Genomic DNA, 18,893 nt, shown 5'->3' with positions numbered 1-18,893 from the left:
TTTGTGTCAACAGTGAATTCATCTAGCAAAATGAGTTTTTAAAATGCTACCATTTGGAAAAAAAAACCCTTCACTATTAGATGTCATGAGTTTCAAATCATCGTTCCCTTCAAGTTATCTGTGTGCTAAGCTATCTTGAACTAAATTTTAGAAATTTCTCAATGTCTCTTATGGAAATAATAGAAAATTAATTAGCGCTTTTTATTTCCTGTGTATTGAGGATCTGCTTCAAGAGGATGTAATCACAGTCACCAGAGTTACTTTGTTTTATGCACATTTTAGCTCTTGACTGTTCAAGGTGATGGATTTGAATAAGACCAAACTCCCCAAACTTCTTAATTAAACATGTTTTCAACTTCATGAAGTATGTTTTTAAAGCCCTATTAGTTTCATTTAGAGGAACTGACTTTTAAAAAGACATTCTCTTTGGTATGTATGAAGATGAATTTTCTTGAAACATTAATTGCCTCTTTACAAACACAGGCTGTGAACTTGCAAAGCTTAATAGTTATTCTATTATCAAGCACTGATTCTTTTATGTCCTATAATTAGGCAGTGATCCTGGTCTTTGTGGATAATGTTATAAGAAATCAGACTGTGGTGGAATAGGAATTTTGTGTTCCTAGCTTGGAGCCAGCAATGAATTGTCAACTTTTAAATTCCAGTAAAGCATGCATTGGGTGCAATGAGTTAATTGGGTATCTGTAATGAATTTCTCAGTCTTCAAAGTGCATTAACTCAAACCATTGGAGTACCATTTAATGCATGAGAACACTAGCTTTGCTTTTAAAAATAAGCATACTCAAATCAAAACTTTTGTGTTTAAAATTAGAATTATGTATCTAATATTATCCTGCTTGACCTAACTACAATGAGTGGACATGGGAGAAAGTTTCAAAAAGTGTTTGACAAATTTCCATGCTGAAGACTGTTGTTATTATTTTTTAAAAAATTATTAACAGTAATGTTTCTATGAGTTTGGAATTGTTTGTTCATGGGTAATGCATGTGACAGAAAATAAAAAGGTCCAGTGAAAAATTGGAATTTCTGTGAATGGGAAGGTCTAAACAATGAGAACTTCAGAGATTGCTATTGGGGAAAACTTAATTTTGTTCCATTCCTCTTTCAAGTCAGCAAGCTGTCTCTGTGACTAGTTTTTGCTTACTATATTTTGAAGCTGCCCTGTTACTACAGGCTGTGTTTTTTCTCCTTACTTCTCACCCCCATATCCTTACTCCCTGCAAAATTCCCTTCCATTTGTCAGCCTTTTCCATAGATTTGGGATTTCATTTAACTTATTGATTCCTTTTTCTTTCTTTTGTTTATCTAATTCTTCCCTTCCTTTTTCATTTTTTCCCATCTCAGATGTTTAATTCAAAAGCTCTCCTTTCTTTCCCTCTAACTTCTTTTTTTTAGATTATTTTTTCTTCTATACCTTTTTTTAAGAAAAATTTCTTTTCTTTGTTGTTTTTATTAGTTCTTATGCTTTTTTTATTCTGAAATTTTATATTCATCATCTGTATACTTTTTATATCTATAATTTCTTTACTATCAATTAAAGCTTCTGAATTACCAAGTTTGAACTCCCTTTTCTATTTAATTTCTGTATTACTGCCTTTGTAGATCTTGTCCCATTATTCCTTTTTTCTCTTGTGTCTCAGTCTCAGAAGTCTATCAATTCATGAGGAAAGTAATGAGAATAAAAGCATTGCCCTATAGTGAACATTACCCTGTTGCAGGCCAGGTGGCCCACTTCTGTCCCCTACCCTCTCCTTCCATTTTCTATGAAATCTCTTCTCTGGGTCCACATCTTCCTACCTTTCTGGTTGTTGGTTGTCCCTTGCCCCTAAGAGATCTAACTTACTTTTTTCTGAAGTAGAATGTGCCTTTGGAGGCATACCGCTTTCAGGAAATGGTTTCCCTGTATACCAACTCCCCCCCCCAGATTAAACCCATTGTACACCCCTCCCCCATGAGACCTTCACTTTCATTCCCACCATTCCTACTTCTCTTCTGCTATTTTTAAAAAATATATTTTTCTCTTATTTTTAGTTTATCCGTAACAGTACCATAAAAAGATGATTGTATATGAAACTGCAGATCTACTGTACACAATATGCTGTTCCTTTCAAATATACAACAAAATTATCATGTAAATTTGTTTTTCTTTTTTTTCTTCCCTCCCCCTCTCTCACCCTAGAGATAGCTACCATTAGATTCAAATAGGGGGTGTGTGTGTGTAAAATTATTCTATACGTTCTTATATTTATCATTTCTTTCTCTGGATGCAGATAGCTTCTTTCTTCATATGTCCTTTATAGTCAATTTGAGTATTTATAATGGTCAAAATAACTTATCTGCTCAAAGTTGTTCTTAAATCAATATTGTGGTTGCTGTATACAATGTTCTCTTGGCTATTCTCATTTCACTCTTCATTATTTCATAAAAGTATAGTGTTGCAGTTTCGTGTTGTGTTGTGGGGTTGTCTCGAAAAAATTCAGACTTGGGCCATCTGCAGTCCAAGAAAAGGCATTTATTGAAAGTGACATCTTTCAGGAAGTGTGCTGGGTTCCAAGAGGAACCAGCAGTTTAGTGAAAACAAGACAGATTTTTATAGGGGAAAAAATGCAATTACATGATAATATATGAATATTAAAAGGGCAAGAGGGGGTTTGTCAAGGGATTAGGTAATAGGGGAGGGGTCCCAGCCTCAGTGGAACTGCACATGTAGCTACCCATAATGCATACAGAACCATCCTTTTTTGGGGGGGGGAGGGCGTACATGTATGATAATGACTTTATAATAAGCTTCTCTGCATCATAAGTTCACGTAAAGGAGGGCTTTTGCTATTATTGCAAAAGTACCTACTTAGGGAAATGTCCCTTCTATTGTTTTGGGGTCTACATACTTCTCAGGTATCTTGATGGTGCTGCTTTCTGATTTCCTGGCTATTGTGATCCTGTCTGAGATTAGATGGATGTGGTTGTGGTTGAGTACATGGACACTGCTGTTACTGTGAGAAATGTGAAAATTGGATCTGGGGTCAGTGGTTAGCTAGAGGCAGTGGCTAGGATTCCATCACATGGACACACCTGCTGTTCTAGTGAGGCTTATTTGGGATATTGAGTCTAGTGAGGGAGGGGTGCCCTGTAGTACAGTTAAAGCCAGATTGTGTGGTCCAATCAGGACATGCCTGCTATTTAGTGAGGCCCATAAGAAAATTAGAACATTGGGGTTGGGGGCAGCTCTATTAGGATTGCATCACTAGGAAACAATGAAAAAAAGTGTACAGGTATGAGGTTTAGTAGTACCAGATCTTAAACTATATTATAAGGCAGTAATTATCAAAACTATCTGGTACTAGCTAAGAAATAGAGAGGTAGATCAATGAAATAGAATAGACATATAATTTACAGCAGCAAATAAAGATAGCATTGTATTTAACAAGCGTAAAGACTGAAGATTTTGGGTTAAGAATTCATTATTTGGTGAAAATTGTTGGGAAAACTGGAAAGCAATATGGCAGAAACTGGGCATGGACCATTATCTCACACCATTTACCAAGATAAGGTCAAAATGGATACATGGCCTAGATAAAAAGGGTGATTTCACATGAAAATTAAAACTTGAAACATATTACTTATTAGATTTATGTATAGGTGAATAATTTATGATTAAACAAAAGATAGAGAACAAAATTAGGTATAAAATGGATAATTTCTTCATTTTCTTGTAGCCCCTTTTCTTGTTGAGAGATTACAGGAATTATCTTCCTTTCATTGTTCACTTAAAAATTTTATCAATGTATATCCCAATTTCACCATTATACAGTTGATTGATTGAAATACTATTTAATTTACTTTTAGAGAGTAAACATACTCAAATCAAAACTTTTGTGTTTAAATTAGAATAATGTATATAATATCATCCTGACTGTAGGACAGGATCACCAAGGTAGTAAAGGGACACAAAATCAAGTCATTTGAGGACTAGTTAAAAGAACTCTATTCTTTTATTATTATTATTAATTTATTAATTTATTAATTTATTTAATTATTTGTTTGTTTGTTTATTTGTTTATTTTTAGTTTTCAGCAAGTACTTCCATAAACTTTTGATTTTAAATTTTTCTCCCCCTCTCTCCCCAAGGTGGCACACAATCTGATATAGGCTCTACATATACATTCCTGTTAAACATATTTTCACATTAGTCATGCTGTAAAGAAGAATTAGAAGCAATAAAAGGAACCACAAGAAAGAGAAAAAACATAACAGGAGGAGAAAAAAAGAGCAAATAGTATGCTTTGATCTGCATTCAAACTCCATAGTTCTTTCTCTTGATGTGGATAGCATTTTCTATCATGAGACTTTTGGTAATGTCTTAGATCCTTGCATTGCTGAGAAGGGCTAAGTCTATCAAAGTTAGTCATCGCACAGCATGGCTGTTACTGTCTACAATGTTCTCCTGGTTCTTCTCACTTCACTGAGCATCAGTGCATTCTGAAGTCACCTGCTCATTTTTTATAGCACAATAGTATTCCATTACATTCATATACCACAACTTGTTCAACCATTCCCCAGTTGATGGGCATCCCCTCAATTTCTAATTCTTTGCCACCACAAAAAGAGCTGTTATAAATATTTTTGTACATGTGGGTCCTTTTCCCATTTGTATGATCTCTTTGGGATACAGCCTTAGAAGTGTTATTGCCTGGGTCAAAGGGTATGCACATTTTTATAGCCCTTTGGGCATAGTTCCAAATTGCTCTCTAAAATAGTTGTATCATTTCACAACTCCACCAACAATGCATTAGTGAAGAACTCTATTTTTTTTTTTTTAGGAACTCCTTTTTTTGGTTTTTGTTTTTTTGGGGGTTTTTTTTAGTGAGGCAGTTGGACTTAAGTGATTTGCCCAGAGTCACACAGCTAGTGGGTGTTATGTGTCTGAGGCCGGATTTGAACTCAAGTCCTCCTGACTCCAGGGCTGATGCTCTGTCCACAGCGCCATCTACTGCCCCAAAGAACTCTATTCTTAATCAAAGTCTTGGGACATCGGGGGTGGGAGGCTTGGGGGGAGTGGGGGGGAAGGTGGCACAGCTAGACATGATATTGGGCTTCAAGTATTTGAAGGTCTATCATGAAGAAGAAGGATTACACTTGTTCTACTTAACTCCATAAGACAAGACTTGAAACAACGAGTGGAAGTTGTAAAGAGACAAATATAGACCTGATATAAGGAAAATTTGATACTTAGAACATCTATCTCAGAAGGTGACCCCTTGTTGGGTTTGTTGCAAAGAGGACTCTTTTCCTATGAAAATAATCTTCAACTCTGAGATTCTATAATTTTGTAATTATAGCAGGGTTGGGGAAACTGCAACCTCGAGGCCACATGTGACCTTCTAGGTGGGTGCGACCTTTTGATTCAGTTCAAGTTTTATAGAACAAATTCCTTTATTAAGGGGGTTTGTTCTGTGAAGTTTGGATTCAGTCAGAGGGCTGCACTTGAGGACCTAGAGGGCCACATGTGGCCTTAAGGCTGCAGATTATGCACCCCTAGTAGCTTCTTGGTTTTATTAGTAAATGATAGAACAAGGATCAGATGCTAGATCTTTAAGCTTCTAGGTCACTCCTTTTATTACTATTCTAGGCTACAAAGGACCCACAGGTCACCATGGCTTACTTCTGTAGAAATTGGCCTAATATATTTCTGTAGCCAGAAGGGCCAATAGTGCTGGAAATGATTAGGAAGGACATTTAAAGTATTTTTGGTTACTACTTGAAGAAAAATATGGAAGTAGTCAAAAAACTATAATGACCAAAAGAATAACATGTGAGGCAGCTAGATGACACAGTAGATAGATTGTTGAACATGGAGTCAGGAAGATCAGAGTTCCCATCCTGACTAAGACACTTACCAGCTGTAACAAAGAACAGTGCCTGGAACATCAGGAGAAATATATCTAGGGCAAATAGCTGTAAGTGTACCATTTTACATAGTTGATATAGTGATTAGTACAAGAGTGTTTATGTACTGAAACCATTCAAATTACGGTTTAGATAAATGAATGCATGGTAAACCCATAGCAGATAATTAAGTTTGTGTATGTTCCCAGCAGTTTTAAGAAGGGCAGCTGTTATTTCTCTCTTATTTGATACTGCAAAACAGAATACTGGTATGGCAGACCCTTTAAGTGTAGCCAGTTATGGTAATTCTTATGTTCTTATAAGGATCAAAGCCTGTTTTCCCCTTGCTATGTATACTCTAAGCTATTTATAAGTAATTATCATATTATCCCACTTCAACATTCAATTGGCATTTACTCTACATAGTTATTTTAATTTGTGTGTTTTTTAAGCAGTTCTTCCAAGGCTTTGATCATTTTGTTCTGTACATTTTAAGAAAAATGTTTTTAAATTGGAGCTAATCCAGAGAAAAACAACAGATATGGTTTTCAGAATTGGAAAATTGTTCCTAAGAAGAACAGTATAACAGTTGATATTAATCTGTCTAAAGAAATGGTGAGTTGATAACTGGCTTTAAGCATTTAGTGATTTGTCATAATGAGGGCCCTCCCCAGCTGGTATTCTTTTTCCTAGTGAACAGAAACTGATACATATCTTAAGTTCCCATGCCTCTACTTTGGGATTATCTCATTCCCTAGCTTGTTTCTTTACTTACCAACTTCCAGTTGAACCCCAAATGTGAGATCATAAGTCTGCGTCCATGTAGCCTCTACTAAATTGTTCTTTTTGGAGACTAGTATCAGTACTTAAAAAGTTGATAAGTATCCTCCAACATGGCTCATGTAGAGTATAATTTTGGACTCAGAATGCAACTTCTCATATAGTCTTATTGACCTCATCTAATTTTCAGTGTTATAGTCTCTGTGCGTGTGTACATATACAGTAAGGGCAAATGTGCTATTTTTCATATAGCATGCATGTTACCAAATTTGAAAGAAATAGAATGAAATAAAATTTGATGAACATTAAAACTTTACTAAATAGAATATTTAGAAGACATTGAGGATAGAAATGAAAAACAACATAATATCTGCCTTTGAAAAAAGTATTTACAAAGCTTTAGGATCATAAATATAAATGTCATACTGACACATTGATAAAATACTGGTTTGTAAAGATTTTCATTTAATATGATTCCATGTAACAGAATTTAAAATCAGGAGATAACTAAATTGCCTAGCAATGAAAAATTCATTCATTTAGAGTTTACTGTGTGCTAAGCATTGAACCAAGCACTAGGAATACAAATAGAAAAGGCTAAACATTCCATGCTTTCAAAGATTTCACACTGCATTTGAGGGTAGCAACACATGAAAAAAATCAGCTCCAAGGCACATAGAAAGGCATGGAAGTCCAAGAAGTTCAAGATCAGAGCTCACAGCCCAGGGATCCTTAGGCTATTATGGGTCAGATAACAGTGCTAAAGGTCTACAGAGATAGCAGCAGAGTATAGGCTAAAGCCTGCTGGGTGTGCATTTTCTAAAAGGAATAGTGTTGGTGACTGCCATTTTATCCACCAGTGTGAGCAGTTAAACAGCACAGATGGATTCTGGAGCCCTTGGTGGGACATGGTTCCCAGGGGGCACTTTTTATCATAGGATCCCTGTGATGTAGGTACATAAGTATTATTACCCACATGTTGCAGATGATTCACCACATTTGAGGCATTTACTTAACTGTGTCTTTAGGGATACATTTTAAAATTTTCCCAGGAATTGAAGTCAGATTATTGACCTGAGGTTTGTAGACTGTGTTCTTTTCATTAAGAAAAAAATATGTATTTGCTGTTTTCCAGTCTTCTTATGTTCCTCTGATTTTCTGTGATTTCTGTGATAATGGCTCATTAGATGCATTGTGTCTGTTCTTTGAGTGCTTGGGCATGTAGTTATTCTGGACAGTGCATTGAAATCACCACGAAAAGCTAAGGCTCTTTTTCTGTGGCCCCTCTTATATTGTGTATTAACTTCCTGTTAGCCATTTTTATCCTATCATTTTTAATGCTAAGGTTATCCTTCTTGGCAGAGAAAACAGAACCAAAATAAAGATTGAACCATTTTACCCTGTCTCTTTTGGCTGTTAACATCATCCTATGCTACTCTGAGCCGAGGTCCAGCCCCTCCTTTGCTTCTTATTCTCCCAGTCTAGGTCCAGGGAAGGGACTGAACTGTTGATTTCTCTGAACTGTCAGATGAGGAAACTTTCTCTAGCAATGCAGTTCATTCTTTCTCTGCAACTTATAGTCTTCGAGAGTTGCCCAGAATGTTAGAATCAGAAAGACTTGGATTTGAATCCTGTACCCAAAACTTGCTGGGAGACTGTTTGCAATTCATTTAACTTTTATAATCCTTTGTTTCCTCATATGCAAAATAGGAATAATACCTGAAGTAGCTGCCTCAAAGGGGTTAGGAGGCTCAAATGGGATAATGCTTGTAAAATATTTTACAAATTTTAAAGCCTCACACATATTTACACACACATATATACATATACATGTCACATATCATTATTATTATTATTATTATTATTATTATTATTATTATTATTATTATTATTATTATTATTAACCTTTAGACAGCTCTGATTGTTAGGAAGTTTTTACTGACGTCAAACCTCAACTCTTTTGACTTTTACTTATTTTTTCTGCCCTCGGTGGACAAATAGAACAAGTCTAATCTGTTGTTCACGTGACAGCCTTTAAGATACTTGAAGATAGCTCTCATGACCTCTCTACCCCCCTAACCCTTTGAAAAAAAAAATTCCAGGCTAAACATGCCCAGTTTCTTTATCAGATCCTCATATAGCATGGACTCAAGACACTTCACTATCCTGGTTGCCATACCCTTGATGCTCTTCAGCTTGTCATTGTTCTTCTTAAATTGTGGTGCCCAGAACTGAATGTAATACTTCAGATGAGTTCTGATGAGTTCAGAGTACAGTGGGACTATGAATTCCCTATTTTTGGAAACTGTGCCATGTCTTAATGCAGCCCAAGATCACATTAGCTTTTTTGGCTACTATATCACATTGCTGACTCATAAAGCTTACAGTTCACTAAAACCCCCAGTAAAACAAAAAAACTAACAAAAATACTACTGTCACTCTAGAAATGGTTCAGTAGAGAATTGTCAGAGTGATTATATATTTGAAAGAGATAATTTATAAAGAAAAATGAAATAAAAGTTAAAGGAACAAGGGGTTACTCATCATGGAGAAGAGTAATTTGAGAGAGATGATATAAAAAAAATCTTATATTTGAAGTTGTAATGACATTCTCTATTCTCGGAGATTGAATGAATCAGAGTAAATTTAATCTACACCTTAAGAAATTTGTTACAAAAAAAAATGTGAAATCCCAGTTGTGTCTTAAATACTGGTCTAGGTTATTGACTTTGTCTTAAAAATAAAAGGTAGTCACTTATCTCATATGGTATAATTGTGGCATTGAAATTTTAGGGGTATAGACTGAAGAAATTTTGAAGATCACTCATAACCTCATGATTGTCTGGTAATACATTTTATGTACTTTATCATGAGCTAGTATGCCTTATAAAAAAGAAGATATGAGTTCTATTTAGATATATAGTTCTGAGAGTGTGAATTAAGCTTCTGAGTCTTAATTTTAAAGAACTAAATAGAAATAAATCTTATCTCTTCTCCAAATGTAGGCAAACTCTTCCACATAGACTTTGGATATATTTTGGGTCGAGATCCGAAGCCTCTTCCTCCTCCAATGAAACTGAATAAAGAAATGGTGGAAGGCATGGGAGGAACACAAAGTGAGCAGTATCAAGAGTTCCGTAAACAGTGTTATACAGCTTTTCTCCACCTGCGAAGGTAAAATTAGCTACATGCTATTGATAGTTTTGGAAATTTCATATCCTTTTCATGTTATATGATGTGTAGTATGTCCTCCTTCAGTATGGAGGTCAAGGAAATGTCCTACATGCACAGTCTTTAGTCTTCTTTATACTTTCTTCCTTTTCCAGAATGACATGGGTGACAGTATTTCTTATTATCTCATTGGAAGATATTTGAATAATAATATGCAGCGTACTGGATTTAGAGTCAAAAGACTGGATTCCAAACATGGCTTTACTTTATACTTCCAGTACGACCTTGAAAAACTCACTTCTTGAAATCTCTGGGCCTAAGTTTCACACATTTTCAAAGTTGGAAGAAACCTTAGATCTCATTTAGTCTAATGTATTCCAGACTGAGAATCACCCTCTATAATATCTCTAACTACTGTTCATCCATCCTTCTCTTGTAGACCCCTGTTGAAGAAAAACCTAGTACCTCCCCAGATAGCCCATTCTATTTTTAGATAGTTTTAATTTTTAAGAGATTTTTTTTTTTAGGCAACTGGGGTTAAGTGACTTGCCTAGGGTCACACAACTAGTAAGTGTCAAGCAGTTGGTCTGAGGCTGGATTTGAACTCAGGTCCTCCTGACTTCAAGGTCAGTGTTCTATCCACTGTGCCACCTAGCTGCCCCAAGAGATTTTTCTTTACATAGAGGTTAAAGTTTCTTCTTTATAACTTTGACTCTAATTCTATCCTCTGGCTTCAGTTGCTCCTAATTCTGCTTTCTGGGTACAAGCTAAACATCTGGTCCCTCTTTCATGTAAGGTCCTACAAATACTTGAAGACATTGGATGACCTCCTATGTCTTTTTATCCAGACTAGATAATTAGTTCCTTTAACAAATTCTCACACGTCATAATTTTTAGGCTGTCGACCATTATGGTTGCATTTATGCTTTCAGTGTCCTTAAAATGTAGTACCTAGAGCTAAGCATAAATTTGGGTTTAAACAGGAGACAGAACACAAGTCACACCTCCCTAGCTCTAGACACTACTCCTCTTAATATAGCCCAAAATTTTACTAGTTTTTTTCTTCGGTTGTATGAGGTTGTTGACTCATACTTTGTTTGTGAGCCACTTAAATACCCAAATCTTTTTCAGACATACTATTGCTTATCAAAATCTTTTTCAGTTAAATTCAGTAAGCATTCCTTAAGTACCTGTTGTGTACCAGGCACTGAGCTAGGCACAGGGGATACAAAAGTAAGGGTGAGAGTCTATATCTTCATGGAGCTTACATTTTACTTTTTAGATCCTGACTTTGGCATGCACTTTGTCAGCTATGTTGTCAGTTTTGTACCATCTTCAGATTTCATAGACATGTTATGTATGCCTTTATCCAGGTCATTGAGAAAAACCTTCTACAAATGGAGCCAAGCACAGACCCTGCTGTGTTCTACTAGAGACCCCCTTCAAAGTTGTTATTAAACCATTAATGTCTTTTTGGGTTTTGTCATTAAACCACTTCCAGGTCCTCCTGATTATGCTGTTAACTTTCCCCATCTCTCCAGCATTTCCCTATAGCATGAGACCATTTCAAATACTTTGGCAAAGTTTAGGCAAAAGATATCTACAGCAATCCCTGGCCTACCAGTTTTATAACACTTTGCGAAAAAGAAATGAGGTTATTCTGTAGTAGCCTATTCTTAACTTATGCTGGTTCTCTATAATTACCACTACTTTTTCTAGATGTTAATAACCATCCTTTAAGTAAATCATTCCAAGCTGGATATGCATGCCTACAATTTCTGCTAATGGGGAGGAGAATAAAACTGGAGGACTGCTTGAGCATGAGAGCTCTGAGCTTCATTTGGGCTAAAGCTTATCAAGTATACTCACTAAACCCAGCACAAATATGATAAGCCCCAGAAAAAGGACAACGAGGCTGCCTAACAAGAAGCAAACTGGCCCAAGTGGGAAATGGAGCTGGTTGAGGCTTCCATACCTATCGTTAGCGGGATCAGATCCATGAATGGTCATTGTGCTTCCAGCCTGAGCAAGGAAGAGAGACCTACTCTATAGAAAAGACAAAAAAAACCAGTATTTGGCCAGGAACTGAATCAAACTCACTGTATGATATATAATACAACACCTTTTTTTTTCTTTTTTGAAAACTAGGATAATCATTGCCCTTCTCCATTCTTTTTGTACTTTTGCTTTCCATTATCTTTCAGATCACTGACAGTGGCTCAGCAATATCTGACAGTTAGTTATTTTGCTAGGGATGATCATAACAGGTAACTAAAAATCTTCCTGCAGGAGGATATTGACATATTTATGCCTACTGTTTGGCTTCAGTCATTTAACCAGTTCTGAATTTGCTCAAGTGAAAATCTGACAACTTTGCCTATTGTAGAAGAACAAGTCTAGCTCAGAACGGAAAGACACTACACCAGTAAGATGTTCATTAATTCTATGTCCATGGAAATTCCTAAGAAAAAGGAAAATGTAAAATGCCCCTCAGCCCTTGCCAGACCCTTCTTCTTCCTCAGTGGTGTTGAAGTAGTAGTGGTAAGAGAGGGGGCCAATAATATTAGTAATCATGAGTTTTAGATTGTTTATAAATATTACTATTGTAATCTAAATGAGAGCTCTTTATCCAGTGACCATCAAATCTATGTACTATTGGAAGAACTGAACCACATAAATATTTTCATTCATTTGTGCAATAACTGAATCTAGGAGATGAAAGGAAGTTACAATGAAATGGCTAGGATATCTCTTAGCTTCTCCTCAGATAGATAAACAAATTGGCAGAGTTGATTTTTCATTATATGCCCCAAAGCAATAAGAAACATCATTTCATGGAGCGCTTGGTTATCTTGCTGTGCAATGCTCACAGTGAACATATGCAAAGAGATTAATGTAAGTACTAACATCTGTTACAGACAATAAAGAGGTAGAGAAATCCTATTAAAATTTTGACAAAATTCTCCAAACCAAGGCACCATGTTCATTAATATTTGGTGACCTGAATGTAAAGAATCGTTTGCAGTCTGAACTGTTGGGACGCATGGCCACATCAGTAAAATGATAGATCTTTTGAATTATCGCTATACATATGTGTGTATACATTTACACACATGTATATATCTCTAAATATACATACATACATATATACATATGCATACACACACATATCTCCAGATATACAGAGCTCAAAACAAAATCAAGCTCATAATAGCACCCATCACAGACTTGTTATCAGGAAAAATGAGATAACAAGTATTTAACAAACCTTAAAGTGCTATAAAAGCTTTAGCTGTTATTGTTGTTATTATTTCACATTAACTTTACCTCCTTTTTGAAATATCTCCAATATCCAGTAGTTTTCTATAGTCTGAATGTTTCATATAAAAATAAAAATTTTTAAAGTGTAATTCTCATATCTGTAAAGTTTTTTTTTTTGTATCAGCCGTCAAATCAAAAGAAAAGGTGTTACCAGAAAGTTGTATGACTGAGAAAGGAGATAAGCTGGTCATAGTAATAGTAATATTAAAGTATATCTTCTTAGTTCACAGTGCAACTCTGCTTTCGCTTTTACCTATTCAGTTCTTTTGGTAATATATCCAAAGCCATATTTTGATCTTGGATCCCACCTTACCATTTCATAGTCATACTTGTTATGTCAGTTTGTTTCCTTATGCTAAGATCTTTAATTCAACTTGATTATTACTCCTCGTTTGCACATTTGTGTTTAGCCATGTGAGGCTAGACAAATCTGAGGGGGTTTTTTCTGGCTTTTTAAAAAATTTTTAAAATTTTGTCTTCTGTGATTTTCTGAACATGCTACATTATAGTTATAGTCTGTAGCATCTAGCTACAGGCAGATTATTTCCCCCTTCTTATTATTCCTTTTCATTTTAAAACCTTTTGATTATCTATGAAAGACTTTACAAAAATATTTTTACCAGTCCTTAGTTGGTATACTCTATCCCTAACCAAGAGCCCATTATTTCTGTTTCCTTATTTATAAAATTAGGGGTTAGACAAGGTGGTCTCCAAGGTTCCTTCTGCCTTTAAATCCCATGAAAGAAAAAGCCATCTGACTCTCCGAAGGTTATGATTACCAAGCCTCACAGAAAGAAGAGCAAGCTCATGTAGAAGTGAAGCAGACATAACTTCTACAGAGTAAGATCAGCATACTGGCATCCCTTTCAATAAATTCTAGGTATTGTGCTTTTATAAAATGGGAAAGAACAGAGGGAACCAGGCTAAAAGATCTGTTCCCTGTAATCATTCCTTTGTTTGTAGCTGGTAGCTGGGAGGTCTGTGGGGAATCCTTTCCTTACTTCAACTGGCTTCCTCTTTTGCTAGCTAATAAAAAAGCATTTACCTTATTTGAAGTGATATCAAATCACTTATCTTTAACCTGGTAGTGCCTTCATCATCTTCATCTCTGCCTCTTCTTCCATTGTTCTGAGGTTAAGGTCTTATATGAACTAAAAGAGACCATGATACATGGTTTCATCTCCTGTTTTAACACCTCAGTCTTTTCTAGAAAGAAGTAGTTGATTTGTCATTCACCCTCACTTCTTTTCCCAAAGTCAGTGTACTTCATGTCTTCCTCTAAGTTTGTTATTTAGGGTTGATTGTTACTACATCATCAGAAAGTAACAAGAATGTTTACTTAAATAAATGGCCTACAACTCCAGTGATTAATCAGAAATGACAGGACCATTTGCCTCTGACTCTCTTTTCAAGTTAACTATACAAATGAGTATGTAGTCATAGCCTAGTTTCTCACAAGTAGGGTTTGTATTATCAGGGGAAAAGTACAATAAAAAAGTAGTGCATTAGATAGGCTTGGCATTGGCATTTGGAATAAACACAGGTAAAAATCATGCACTCTCTGCCAAGGTTTTTTAAAGGATATATTATTTGAGGCATGTCTATGGGACAGGTGTACAGAAATGTATACTCTTATTAATCTTGTTTTACCTTTTCCATAAATAAATCTTCATCTTATAACCCTCTCCATATGGCACGTTTCACACAAACTCTTTATTTTGCAAAATGCTGCCTTGTTTTTCCTTAGATTGGCTAAGTATATTGGTGTAACTTTCTACATCTCCTAAGAGAATGAGAAGTAGATCGGTTTTCTTTGGATTTGTCAACTGATGCAGAAGCACTTTATACATATGAAAGTTCTTTAATAAATATATGGACTTTTTAATAAATGAAACACTGCAGAAAACTATTGAAAAGTAGTGATCTCAGAAAAGAGGTAGACAAGATAATATGAAATCATAACTGTAGAGATGTCAAAGGTGCTCTATTCTCACTGAAAAAACAAACCAGTGCCGTAGAAACAGTCATTCATTATGGATTGACAGCAGTTCAACAGGGTAAGAAAACAAAGAAGTTATTAATTGAGAACTCAAAATAGCACTTTCAACTGCCAGGCATAATTATGAAAGTACTCCACACTTTAAGCCTTGTTTATAGTATAGAGTTTATTACAGAAAATTGCTTCTTTTAAATTTAATGTTAGGTTTGCAGTATTATTTTCATTACTCCTTCCAAGTATGTTGATAGAAACATTCGCACTTTAAAATTTTAGACTTTCTATGATGTCATATTGTAGATTTGTCTGTTAGACATTATGTTTAGCATATGGTGAATATTAATTTGATAATTCAGTACAAAATAAATGTGTGAATTATTTGATTGTCAGTGATTCAGAACTATAAAACAATGAGCCTGCTTTCTTCTTTTCGAATTTACATTTTTAATGTGCATAACAGATGTGCTTTTGTAAATCTAGAAAAACTAAAAATAAATTGGTTCTATTCTAACTGTAACTTTAAGTAACTTGCCCAGGTCACACAATGAGTTAGTTGCAAAACAGGGATTCAAATTCAATTCTTACAACTCTCAAGTTCAGTTCTTGGTACTTAGTACAATGCAGCATCCCAAATAAAATGAGGTAATACATTCGTATAGCAGGGTTTTGAAAAGTAATATGTACCTGCAGTGTGCAAGTGTACCTGCAGTATGCAAGTATACCTGCAGTATGCAAAGATGTTAGTTGAAAAACATTTGCAAAGGACTTGATATAGTTGTTCATGGACTCCCCTCATTATAAGTGCAAATACATAAATGCTTCACCTAGAAACTAAAAGAAAATTATATTCAATTTAAAAAAATCCTTACCTTACATTGGCCAGTTGATACTGTGACCAGAATTATTGGCATGTTTAACTTCTTTGGATTTGTAGGCTTTTAAAATTTCCTTTTTTCGTTTTTGAACAAATGAAATGATAATTATTTTATTTGAGATGGTATTGGACTGTTATAATTAGCTAGGCTTAGTGTAGAATAAATCAGAACATAAAGTAGGATCTTCTTAGATCATAATATAGGCATATTCTACTTTAGAAAACCAGTCTCTATAAAGTAGGTAAATGAGATGATCATTCACATTGTCATTATTAAGTTCTTTACCTTATAAATGTGATCAGAAGCTTTGCTAATTGTTTATTGATAACTGTTGTTTGACATATCCAATAGAAAGAAGACATTCAAATTAGCAGATTCTACTGCCAAATGAAGGTAAAATACCCCTGGAATTATTTAAGTCATTCATTAGAAAAATAGTTTATTGTTTCAGTCATTTAGTCATGTCTGAGTCTTCATGACCCCTTGGACCAGAGGATGCCTGGCCCTTCTGCTCTTCACTATCATTTGAAGTCTTTCCAAGTTCATGTTCGTTGTTTCCATGACGCTATCTATCCATCTCATCCTGTGCCATCTCCTTTTCCTTTTGCCTTCAGTCTTGCAAAACATCAAGGTCTTTTGCAGTGAATTCCATCTTCTTCTTATGTGCCCAAAGTATTTAAGCTTCAGCTTCAGTATTTGACCTTCCAGTGAATAGTCTGAATTAATTTCTTTAAGTATTTGACTAATCTGATCTCCTTGCTGTCCAAGGGATTCTCAAAAGTCTTATCTAGCACCACAATTTAAAAGTGTTGATTTTGTGTGTTCAGCTTTCTTTATAATCCAATTCTCACAGCTATACATTACTACTGGAAAAACCATAGCTTTGACTATGTGGACCATAGTCAGCAAGGTGATGATGTCTGTTTTTTGATATGTTGTCCAGATTTGCCATAGCTTTCCTTGCAAGGAGCAAGAGTCTTTTAATTTCATGGCTGCTGTTGCTATCTGCAGTGGTCTTTGAGCCCTAGAATATAAAATCTAACACTGTTTCCATTTTTTATCACCCTGTTTGTCAGAAAGTGATGGGACCAGTTGCAAAGATCTTTTTCCCCCCCTATTTTAATCTTCAAGCCAGGTTTTATACACTCCCCTCTTTTACCCTCATCAGGAAGCTTCTTAATTCTTCTTCACTTTCTGCCATCAGGGTTGTATCACCTGCATATCTGAGATTGTTGATATTTCTCCCAACAACCTTAATTTTGGCTTTTGATTCACCCAACCTGGCCTTTCACGTGATATATTCTTCATGTAAGTTAAGTAAGGTGACAATGTACAGCCTTGTACTTTTTTTCCAATCTCAAACCAATCAGTTGTTTCATGTTTGGTTCTAAATGTTGCTTCTTGGCCCACATACAAGTTCCTCAGGAGACAAGTAAGATGACCTGGTGCTCCCATCTCTTTTAGAACTTGCCACATTTTGTGGTGATCTACACAAAGGCTTTACTGTAGTCAATGAAGTAGAAGTAGATGTTTCAAAAACCAGCCTGCTTTTCTGGTAATTCTTGATTCACTAACTTGCATAATCTTATGCATAACCTCACTGGAGTGTGAAATGAGTACAGTTATTCAATAATTTGAACATCCTTTGATATTGTCTTTCTTTAGGATTGAGATGTAAACTGATCTTTCCAGTGGCTACTGTTGAGTTTTCCAAATTTGCTGGCATATTGAGTGCAGCATTTTAACATCATCTTTTAGGATTTTAAATATCTCAGCTGGAAATCTCTCACTTGCACTATCCTTATAGTTAATAATGCTTCATAAGTCCCCCTTGATTTCATTCTCCAGAAATATGACTCTAGATCAGTAACCAAACCATTATGTTTACTGATGATGTTAAGATCTTTCTTGCATAGTTATTTTGTATGTTCTTGCCACCCCTTCTTAATCTCTTCTGCTTATTTTAAGTCCCTACTATTTTTGTCTTTGATATGCCCTTGAAATATTTCCCTTTTTGTCTCAGATTTTCTTGAAGAGATCTCGTCTTTTCCAGTCTATTGTTTTCTTTTATTTCTTTGCATTGCTCACTTAAGAAAATTTTCTCATCTTTCCTTACTTTTCTTTGGAATTCTGCATTCATTTGGGTATATCTTTCCATTTCTTCTTTACCTTTGCTTTCCTTCTTTCTTCAGCTGTTTGTAAAGCCTCATCAGATAGCCATTTTGCTTTCTTGCTTTTCTTTTTCTTTGGAATGTTTTTTGTTGCTGCCTCCTTTACAATATTGTGAACTTGTCCATAGTTCTTCAGGCACTCCATCTACCAGATCTAATCCCTTAAATCTACTCATCACTTCAACTTCATATTCATAAGGGTTGTTATTTAGGTCTTACCTATGTAGTCTGATGGTTTTCTCTACTTTATTCAATTTAAGTCTGAATTTTTCAATAAGAAGTTCATGATCTGAGCCACAGTCAGCCCCAGGTCTTGTTTTAACTGATTCTGTAGAGCTTCTCTACCTTTGGCTGCCAGGTATAAAATCAGTCTGATTTCGATGTTGACTGTCTGGTAATGTACATTTGTAGAGTTGTCTTTTGGGTTAAGGCCCAAAGGTGTTAGAACCTGAATGACCAGTATTACAGGTTGGAATAAAATATACATCTTCTGATTTTTGAGCTGGTGTTCTTTTGAATGTACCAATGTATCAAAGAGGAAATTATTTTTAAAACTTGGGGGGCGGGGGGAAGACAGTATTAATCATTCAGAATGCCAAACAAGAATGCATTTATGTCTCTCTTCTCTATAAAATATTTTTGAATGTGGTTTTCACCAAGGATATTCTTTAT

The 18,893-nt window shown here is 35.3% G+C and overlaps 1 protein-coding gene across 1 annotated transcript in view; it reads left to right on the top strand.

Moving 5' to 3' along the window:
• The window catches only part of PIK3C3 (phosphatidylinositol 3-kinase catalytic subunit type 3), a 190,483-nt gene that overhangs the window by 128,360 nt on the left and 43,230 nt on the right, over nucleotides 1-18,893 (top strand). Inside the window, exon 22 of the mRNA XM_020985729.2 lies at nucleotides 9,693-9,861. Within this exon, the coding sequence (XP_020841388.1) occupies nucleotides 9,693-9,861 (169 nt within the window). The remainder of the gene's footprint in view (nucleotides 1-9,692; nucleotides 9,862-18,893) is intronic.

The sequence above is a fragment of the Phascolarctos cinereus genome, unplaced genomic scaffold (assembly GCF_003287225.1).
Source record: "Phascolarctos cinereus isolate Bilbo 61053 unplaced genomic scaffold, phaCin_HiC Scaffold_4;HRSCAF=312, whole genome shotgun sequence".
Lineage (NCBI taxonomy): Eukaryota > Metazoa > Chordata > Mammalia > Diprotodontia > Phascolarctidae > Phascolarctos > Phascolarctos cinereus.
This window is presented reverse-complemented; position numbering and strand designations above follow the sequence as displayed.